This window comes from Leptinotarsa decemlineata, unplaced genomic scaffold, assembly GCF_025532065.1.
Source record: "Leptinotarsa decemlineata unplaced genomic scaffold, Ldec_3_MD MMD2_P_RNA_scaffold_2, whole genome shotgun sequence".
Lineage (NCBI taxonomy): Eukaryota > Metazoa > Arthropoda > Insecta > Coleoptera > Chrysomelidae > Leptinotarsa > Leptinotarsa decemlineata.
In genome coordinates, this window is record NW_027412529.1 from 4,682,681 (window position 1) to 4,693,078 (window position 10,398).

At 34.8% G+C, this 10,398-nt stretch overlaps 1 protein-coding gene and 1 long non-coding RNA gene across 2 annotated transcripts; one reads left to right on the plus strand and one right to left on the minus strand.

Moving 5' to 3' along the window:
* Positions 1 to 4,439: 4,439 nt before the first annotated feature.
* Positions 4,440 to 7,567, minus strand: nmd (no mitochondrial derivative). The gene is made up of 4 exons (XM_023173586.2): positions 7,401 to 7,567; positions 7,127 to 7,344; positions 5,605 to 6,031; positions 4,440 to 4,900 (listed from the first exon to the last, which is right to left on the minus strand). Exons 1-4 carry the CDS (start codon positions 7,565 to 7,567, stop codon positions 4,588 to 4,590), a joined length of 1,125 nt encoding a protein of 374 aa, XP_023029354.1. The 3' UTR covers positions 4,440 to 4,587.
* LOC111517428 (uncharacterized) lies at positions 4,899 to 7,739 on the plus strand. The gene is made up of 2 exons (XR_002723818.2): positions 4,899 to 5,141; positions 6,458 to 7,739. It is a non-coding gene; the product is annotated as an uncharacterized lncRNA (long non-coding RNA).
* The last annotated feature ends 2,659 nt before the right edge of the window (positions 7,740 to 10,398 follow it).

Genomic DNA, 10,398 nt, shown 5'->3' on the forward strand with positions numbered 1-10,398 from the left:
TGGTTAACGGAAAAACAGATTTTAACAGAAACAGAACAGACAGATTATTGAATTTGACATCTGACCCAAATTGAATCATTCCATTCTGACGAATCTTATTATTAATGGCGTCACTACAAATATTTTTTGAACACACGCTGGAATACGATTAAATGCCAGAAAACACCTCAAATGTGGGGGTGTTATATTGGAAACCATGCTCTGTGTTTGCTGTCTTGAAGCAGTGTTGTCAACCGTAGCGGAATTCCGCTACCGTAGCGGAATTTAGTCGATGATAGTGGCGTAGCTGATTTGAACTTAAAGTATCTGAATTTTCTACAAATAATCAATATTAAAAAAAAATATGGAAGAAGAAGAGGCAGTGAACAGCACTCGAAGCTGACAGCTGACAATTGAATGCACAGTCAATACGTTCCAGTCCAACGATTATGGACATACAGGATTGCTTACTTACATATATCGCCACGTTAAACAAGCGTCGAACAGATGTGACGTAACACTGGTGACACTTTTGAAAAAATTTAAATATTGCTATTATCTAAAACAAAGTTCATTACAAAATTTTTGTGGAAGTTACAGTTTTCACGAAAATGATAAAAAACTGATGAAACCTCCTACTTTTAAAAAGGGCAAAATAGCTCGCCCTATAATCCACCAAAGAAAAATTTTCACTTGGTATTAATCCATTTATATTAAGTATTTATTCATATATAAAAATAATATTTCAATAAGGAATTTACATGAAATTTGTTTATTTTAATTTAAAAGTGCAATACCGAATCAATCCAGAGTCACCACTGTTACGTCACGAGATCACTGACGTGTCTAACAAAATCGCAAAAGTAAGCAATCCTGTACCGTCCATAGTCGTTGGTTCCAGTCTTAGTAGCTGAGGCTATTACATGAATAAAGAGAAGAAGACATTTTTTATCCATATAACCTCCAATATTTTGAAACTGTCTTGAGTATGAATTATATGAAACAATGGAAATGGAAGATAGCTCATCTGATTATAGATCGAGTGAATGAACTAACGCAATTTAAATTAAAGGGAATGGGACATGTTCAAAAAATACAAAAAGTCTCGCAAACAAAGTTTTTCTCAACATTAGTTGTCTAATTCTAACTTGAAAGGATATATTAGACCACAGAATAGTAAACATACTATTCTGTGACCTGTGACACAAACTGTAAGTTCTGTTTGTTTGATAATATCGCTCGTTTATTTGAAGGTGGTTGACACTGTTGACAGTGTTACGTGGTGTATTTCATAAGTTCGGACTTCCATTGTCTAATATAATATAAATTGATTTGAAAACCCTGAAAAAAACAATTAAAAAATTAAAGGTCCAATGATTTTATTGGACCCCACAGGACATATTTCGGTGTATCCTTTCCGAAGCTCTGGTCTATCAGATATATTCCTCACAGTCGTAGAGGGCTGTGGAGAAACAATATTTAGAGTCGTAGGGGGCTGTAGAGAATCAATCATTCCTCTCAGAGCAGTAGGGGACTGTGTGGTAGGGTCAGTTTGTTAGAAACTCAAGTTTCTAAATGCACAAAATAAAACATTAATAAGATTAACCGAAAATAACAATTTTAATTAAAAAAACTGAAATTACATACAAGCAACAACCAAACAAATAAAAAATTGAAATATTATTAAAAACTGAAAAATAAAAATTGTAAGTTCTGTAGTATTTGATTTTGGATAGGGCTTATGCGTGACTTGATTTGCGTCAGTGCGTGAGATATACAAGCGTAACGAAATATGAAGCAGTGTAACGGAATTTTGCTTCATGTGCAACGACTTTATCTCAGTATACTATATACAGTAATCCCACTTCGGGTGATTTATGGTTTGAATTTCCTACACGCAGACCCAGGAGTTGCAGTCTCAGGTCTGCGCAAACGACGAGTTCAAGACAGGCACGCAACCAAATCGTTTAAACACTGCTCAACATAACAAATATTCATATAAACTGCTCAAAAAAATACAGTCGATGAAAACCATGTTGGGCACCTAAGAAAATTGTACAAATGATAATTTTGCATTTGTGTAATATTCAAGTAACCCAGATCATTTCGACAACGATGAACTATGTTTCAAGTAGATTTTAAAAATTCATGGGATCGGATGTGACAAAATATATTTTAATTTCAACAAGAGAAAAGACAAGATGAAGAACGAGTTTTGTTATTCATGAACCATGGTACTGTGCAAGAGCTCTCTAGGAGGAATACCGAGTCCCTGTGTGTATATAACCGTGATAGCATGGTCTGCATTGATAAGGAACACTTCAAAACGGTCCGCAGTTGGGTCCTTGTTCGAATCAGTCCCACTATTTGCAAGTCCCACTATTTGCAAAGTTGTTTCTCCAAAGTGAGAAGCTTTGCACTTATGTCTGAGGAGACTTGGATTCCGAAAGGTTAACAGTCGTAAGGTATTTTTGATAGTCAAATTTACATTATATAAGAAGTTGCTGACTAATAGGACATGTTTCATTTAGAATAACTGTTTTTAATCTACGCAGCAACTTTTCGGGGTTGATTAGACATCTAGACTTGTATAGATTCAAATATCAACATTTGTCAATATATGTCGAGTTATTAGCTAAAGAAGTAGTTGTTTTCTGTCGGAAAACATATATAATGGTATAGTCAAAATGCATTTGGACTTGTCAGTGATTGTATTATCAATTTTTACTTGGATAAAAGCTGGAAGCAGCAAAACAACCTATTATCTTACAGTGTAAATAATTCATAACTTCCGACTCCGAAAACTCTCACATACATTTATAGTTAGTACATACATACAAAAAAATTATTTTTGTATGATTGAACACTACATACTTAATTACTTTTTTACTTCTTCAAGTCCTGAATAGTAACTACATAATTCAGAAAGAATAGGCTCTACAGATTCCTTAATCTTGAGTGATGAATTCGATTAGGAATATTTTTAATAATTGGTCCTTAATATAATCGAATCGGCAAACTCGTCCGCCATCTTGAATTCTCCAATCAATAAATGAATATGCTATATTTGGCCCCAAAAATCACTACAAAGAAATTTCGCATGGATTCGTACCATGGTTCATGAATAACAAAACACGTTCTTTATCTTGTTGAAATGAAAATATATTTTGTCACATTCGAATATGAACATCTGCCGATTCCATGAATTTTTAAAATCTACTTGAAACTTAGTTCATCATTGCCCAAATGATCTGGGTTACTTCAATATTACACGAATGCAAAATTATCATTTGTACAATTTTCTCAGGTGCCCAACATGGTTTTCATAGACTGTTTTTTTTTGAGCAGTTTATATGAATAGTTGTTATGTTGAGCAGTGTATACACGCTTTGGTTGAGATTATAAGGTTCGTTCCAACCTTGAGTCACCAACAGATTTCCAACAGTTTGTAAATCGTTGTCAACGCGCATGTCTGTTAAATATTGGTTTCTGATTAATTTGAAATTTCTGATTGGAACAGCTGATAGTTCAAACTGAAGTTTGGCAACAAAACCTTTAAAAAAAATATAATCAAGTGTATTTCTGAAGAGTAAAAGAAGGTTGCAGTATTTTTTATCTCTATTCTATTTACTAATCAACATGGAACTGGGAGGAAAGTAGGTCACCGCAATAATTAATTTGTGTAATTAAAGATGTTCATATTTTAGGTACACTTAAAGAATTCCTAATTTTTCCTGCGCCAACAAATACATAATTTATTTTATAACAATTTTTGCGGGTTATGTTGTTTGCAAGTTGCATGAACATAAAACAGAAACAGTAATACGGAATACGCATGCGTCAGATTAATGCTAAGAAGATAATCCTCAAACCATTCTGATAGATTTCGAACAGGTTTGAATCTTGGATGGAACAGAAAACTGATAGTTTACTAATGGTTGGAAACTCACGTTGGAACGCAATCACATTACTGCGCAGAATCCTGACTGTCAGAAACTGTTTCTGACGCTGGTTGGAACGAACCTATAGTAAGGGAGAAATGTCATTAGTGTCAAATACGTCATCATTATAAAAAATGAAACTCCTGGACACTGACATCAAAGGGACCGACGCTGAGTGAAACTACTGTATACAGAAATACTGTGACTTTATAGTTCGTCCAGACATCCAGTTGGCAACTCTGTCTTGAACGTACATGCGTTAACGCAAGTAAGAGTCGCAAGTAGGTATTCGGGTTTGGAATAAGAAGGGGACGTTTGTAACTTGTATATAGTATGGAATTATAGTTAAAGCGGTTAGAGTGTGTGTAATAATTTCATTCAGCCAAGAATAGAATATGGATATCATAAAAAAGATAAGAGAACCCCACGAGGCTGCATTGTTTTCCAGAGACTTCGGAAAAATGGGCAAGTCTCTAACGGCTCCCAAGTAGTAAAAAATGTTACATTAAAAACCAAATGTGGGTTTTACTTTTTATTCATTACATTCAAAACAGGCCTACCAACAGCTACAAGTCTTAAGAGTTATGCATGTCCTAGAGCTTAACTGAAAACAGTTAATAACCAGGTACCATTTACACAAGGAGTCTATTATTGAAAAATTGTCTCTCTAATCCAGATCTATTCTAGTCTGTAAGGACAAGGTATTGCACTGAACTTTGCTATCCCTCATTTTGTTATACGAATATTTCAAATCCGCCATCGTAATAGGCCGAAGAGTATCATAGAATTTCTCTTCAGACTCGTTCTGGCTTGTGTTTGGATAGGCATGTTCAAAGTGGTCCCGCACATAGTCTCTCACTCTGTATACTGAAGCGTTTCGACACAGCTCCCTCAAGTCTGAGCCGGAAAAGCCATTTGTGATAGTGGCTAATTCATCATAGTTCACGTCCTCTGCTATCGGTTCGTTTTCAAGGATCAATCTGGAATAGAAAACAGGCATGCTGAAACTTTAAAAGAAAAAAAACTTACAAGAAAGAATGAAAAATGTAAAGATTTTGTAAACCTGAAATTTGAATGGCATCGCTGTCTTTTCGTGCTTACTTCAGGTCCTCTATTGGGGGAAACACTGTTTCAAAAGGAAGTTTGAAGAAGCTGTGTATATACTGAATGACCTGTAGAGATCGGAAATGTTTGGAATCCTTCAATCAAGTGGGAAAACAGGTTAGAATTAAAAAAAATTAATCTAGGGTTCAACTTCATAATAACTCCAAGTGTCAATTTTATCCTTTAATAGTAGTTATTCGAGATCTTAATTTTGAAAATAAGAGATTTTATTTTAAAGTTACAAACCAGAAATTTATCTTTCGTAACATCTTGAACTTGGCATAGAACAAGCCATTAACAAATGATGAAATTTGTCGAGTTTGAAGAGATTATTTTTGATCAAAAGTTGTGCTTTCTCACCAAAAAAGAATATTTTCCATCAAAACCTTGTAATGAAGAATGGTAAATATTAAACAGGAGAAGTCTAATGTTGAAGGTTAATATAAAAAAACTAATGAATGTGCAGTGGGTTCAAATCTTGGTTGAATTATTTCTTCTTTGTAATCACTGCTCGTAATACTTGAAAATTCCTTGTATTCTGAAAATTATTTTCCACTCGATTTAAATTTACTCAAATCACCTTATAATTTCTCTGCGTTGTCCAAGATTAGGCATGGGTACATGAAACGTAGCCGGCATTCTTCTCAAAATAGCCCTATCCAAATCCTGAGGCCTATTGGTAGCCCCCATTATAATTACCGTGCAATTGGAATCTGTGATAAGTCCATCCCAGAGAGACATAAACTGAGCTTTCATCATGGCAGTTGCTTCGTGGTCGGAGCTATTACGAGCTCTCAGAAAGGAGTCAATTTCATCAATAAATATGATACAGGGTTGAAGTTTGACGGCTAGAGTGAAAACGGCTGATGCCAATTTTTGACTTTCACCATACCATTTGTCTGTCAGTATGGACAGATCTAGATTTATGAAGCGAGTACCAGCTTCTCGTGCGGTGGCTTTGGCAATGAGAGTTTTGCCGCATCCAGGTGGTCCATGTAGTAAAACGCCTGTAACAATCAATAGTTAGCAGAGGAAAAATATGTTAACATTTTTACTTATTGCCAAACAAAATAAAAATCTCTAGTCAGCTTTCCGCTGGTTGAAGAATTTTTTTATTGAAATGTGAAAGACACATTATCTATCATTTTGGTTACTTTAAAATATCGACCTTGGGAAGATATTTATGAAACTATAAGGAATTTTGAAATTAGTTTTTTCATTATCAGTCCCCAATCTATTTCACATTGGTTACATTATTTATCACTGATACATAATCAAAATTTGATTACAAATTTCTCTTGCATGTATTACATTTTAGTTCAGAGAAAATATTCATTTTCTGTGGAATGCCTTTTACATATTATTTTGGATCAAACAAAGATTGTATAATTTTTTTGCAATATTCATTGTTATTGATTTTAGTTATTTTGCAGACAACTTTTTCACGGTTCCACCAAGTCCATCACAAGGTCCTTTGTTGTGAACTATTGGGTGGGGTTGATTTTGTTTGTTTATGATTTTATATGATGGAATACGATGAGTGAGTATACGAAATTCAGGAAACAATAAGTGCTGTATAGACTATCTGTTATATCTTAATGAAAATTTCATAAAGTTTAAATGGAAATGAAAGTGAAGATGAAAGTGGTCGCTGCATAAATCCACCTTTAATCCATTGTAATATATTATATCTATGGGTAATCAAAAATGCTTCATCATGAAATGAACTCCTGGTGTTGCCAATTTGGTTGGGGTTCCATTTTTATTATTTTTCATATCGACATATTTGAATTGTAATTATAATTTGAAATTCATTATTTATTATGCTTTCCTGAAATACAGCAACTCCTCCACTTTTACTTTCCTGTTGTAAAAAAACAAGGATAGAAGCATATTACTCATTATTTATGTCAAGGTCAAATGATAGAAGCCAGGGAATCCCAGAGAAAAATGTTTACAAATTCTGTTTTTTTCTTTCCAATATGGAAATTGAAATTTCTCTCACACACACACACACACATAACAAAAAATTTGACAAAAAACCTGAAAATGCAAATCAGGATTCAAATGGAAAAAGCTGATGCAATATCCAAGTAGCTTACCTTTCGGAGCACTCGTGAGTTGTGAGTAAGCAAACAGCTCCTTCTTCTGAATGGGCAGTATGACGGTTTCCCTCAGTTCCTGGATAAGGTCCTCCAGCCCTGCAATGCTTTCCCATGTGACCGTGATGTCTTGCGGGTGAACTAAATGGGCTGCTATCATCATTTCGTAATCATTGAGTTTATCAATCTTTAGCGGAGCATTTCCGGTACTGGTCAATCTACATCAAACAATGTATATTAGCAGTTTTGGAAACAATTCAACTTCAAACTGAACCTTTTTAGCTGTTCCTTTGCTGTCTGTTTAGCCTTTTTCTTGCTTTTATTAGTCGGATCCACTTGGTTCATTATCCACTTGATACTAAAGAAAGTAACAGCTGAAACCAAGGTTAATCTCACCACAAGACCGAATATTTCATTTTTTGTAAAAGCGGTGTTAGACATTTTTCAGATAATATTCTATCCTGAAACAGTTAAATTTCACTTTCCCGCATGAGAAACATTAAGATTTATAGAAAATGAATATAAATTGATATTTTCGTGTTCAGAACATTTTTAATCATCACCAATAGCTATCCCTTTTTACTTTTCAATTTAACGAAGGGACTATTGGAAATGAGAAGAGTACTTTTTTTTTACAGTTGACAGTTGACATATTTGACTGTTAACCACGGTTGCCACTCAATGTGTTTCTCAAAGTCAAGAGTTTCCAGCGGTTAAGGCCTGTTTATACTTTTCCAAAGTTTCGCATTTTTCTTGCATTGCGTTGAGCATTCATACTCGTACGGCATATTTTCATGAGAATAGTTTCTCTGACATCAACGGTAATTTTCTTTCAATAATTGAAAATCACAACTCAGAAATTATTCTGTGTGTTGTTTACGATAAGCAATACACATTGAATGAAAACGGTTCAAAGGCGAGTCGAAACATTTTCAGGAAAAATAGTTCAGCATATCAATCTTGAAGTCACAGTCAGCCATTCTGCAAGGGGCATGGGTTTTGTAATATTAAAAGACTGTAACAATCTTGCCTCACCATCAATTCATCAAATTGAAAGCAAGTTACACGAAAGCAGTTTGAATTGAACTTTAATGAAATTTCTCAGTCAACAGTGGTCTAAACATAAACTTTTATATTCATCTTACTATTGAACCTAATGTAAAGTTTTTTTTTATGAAAAATGCAGCAAAATAATGTTCCACTATCCGTATAAACCTACACACACATAATTGTGTACATGATAATTTAAAGTCCGGATAGGAACTTGTCTTGTGTTTCGGCTTCGACTTTGAAGCCATTTTCAAGAAGCTTTTACCACACTGAGGCCTCAATCTGTCTACTCCCTAGGTCTTGTCGTTTGTGTCACAAGGGCCTGAATCTGCATATTCCCAAGCGTCAATTGTCGGTCCATCAATTCGGATCTGATGAACGGAAAAACAGATCAGTTCTGGTCTGGTATTTTTGTCCCTGGACAAGTAGAGGGGGAACCGGTAGTATGGGCGATGATGGAGTGGATAATGAAAATGAGGTTATTGCATACCCACCATGCTCCCCCCTGGATTGAGGGCCCTGAGATATCGTGTAGAGAGGGAATCTTTCCCACACGGTTACTGTGTACAGAAGCTAGAATCTCGTCTATCCACCCCCACTCATTGCTGAGTGGGGTTGGATGGGCACTTCAGCAAGATTGATATCTGACCTACTGCTGTCGAAAGTCAGCCTTCAGATGCTTGTACTTTCTTCATCTGTTAATTTTATTTATCGTGACTTTACTGAATGTAATTTTTGTATGGGTTCTTCTTGAACTAAACGGAGACAAGTGTTGTTTGGGCGAACTGGTGTTTGTTTGTATATCTGAAAAAAAAGTGAGTGTTAGGTCTGTTTATGCAGTTTTTATACTTACCGGAGCCGCCTGATAGCGACTCACGGGGGTGGTCCTGGTGGTTATGGAACAGTAGAATACTGAAAGACCCACAGTAGTATCACTAACCCCACTTTTTGATTATAAATCACAGAGCGCATAATCAACTCGTAGAGGGTAGTTTTGGAATGCACCGTGAATTGACTCAATAATCAGCAACGTTGTCATGTCGCTTTTGACCTATTAGATTGACGACGTTTCTCTTCTGGAATCATGACAAAGAGAAGTTTTGTTGTGTATAATATGACCACACGACAGAAATATTCCAAGTTTTGATTTATTTTATATTGTATTCGTATTTTTAAAGATATGAAAACAATGTTTGAAGAAATGAAAGCTTTGAAAGAAAACAACGAAGATGTTACCAATAGGATAAAGTTTGCAAAGGAACGGCAAATAACGAATTCAGCATTCCTTAGTTTATGGCAATTCTGAAAGATAGGAGGTTGGAAATATAATATTTTGTACTTATTTCTAAATGTATTCAAGAGGTTCATTTGAAGCAGATACAAATTATATAGTTTCATCCAAGGCTCAATGAATAAATAAATGAATAATTGAATTAAATTGTTTTGTTCTCATTTGATGAGTGATTGCAATAGCTTTGATGATACTCATAATATTTAGAACGACCAACGTGGTATACATGCAGTAAAGAGTGTAGCGAGAGATTTCTTTGAGAAAACTAACAACAGTTCATATATCATTTACAGTGTAATACAATAGTTGCAGAAGATTCCTAAACTCTTTCACACTCATTCCTCAATTTTTCATTCATTAGAAACTCGTCGACACGCTTCGGTACTTTGTTCGATTTTATACGTTCTATATTATTTATACAGTATGCAAAAATATTGCATTTCATCAGGTTCTGAGATATATTTGAAGTTGCAAGTCCCTTTAGCTTCTCGATAACTTTTTTCAAATAGATTTCAAAATTTGAACCAAACACACAAGGAGCGAGTAAAACCGTGGAACAATTTGAATGAAAAAATTCAAAGCGTTTCATAACGACTACAAAACACCCATTTCGTTTTCGATGAAATTCGTTTTATTGTCGAGCAGTTCATATCTATTATTCACTTGTACCAGAGTATGAAATGTCAAACGCTGACAAATTCACTCGTGACGGGTAATTATGGATGCGCAGTAGTCCTAAAAGACAAAACTATGAGACACAAACATCAAAGGTTCCAATAAGAGCACTACTGGTTTTAGCTATACTGTGACTTATGGCCATCTCTACTGTCAATTTTTATTTGAAATCTGTAGGCGATTTCTTAGATTCATCGATCGATCCAATGGATTCATCTGTTGGTTCATTGGAAAAATTAGCGCGTTTCTATTGATT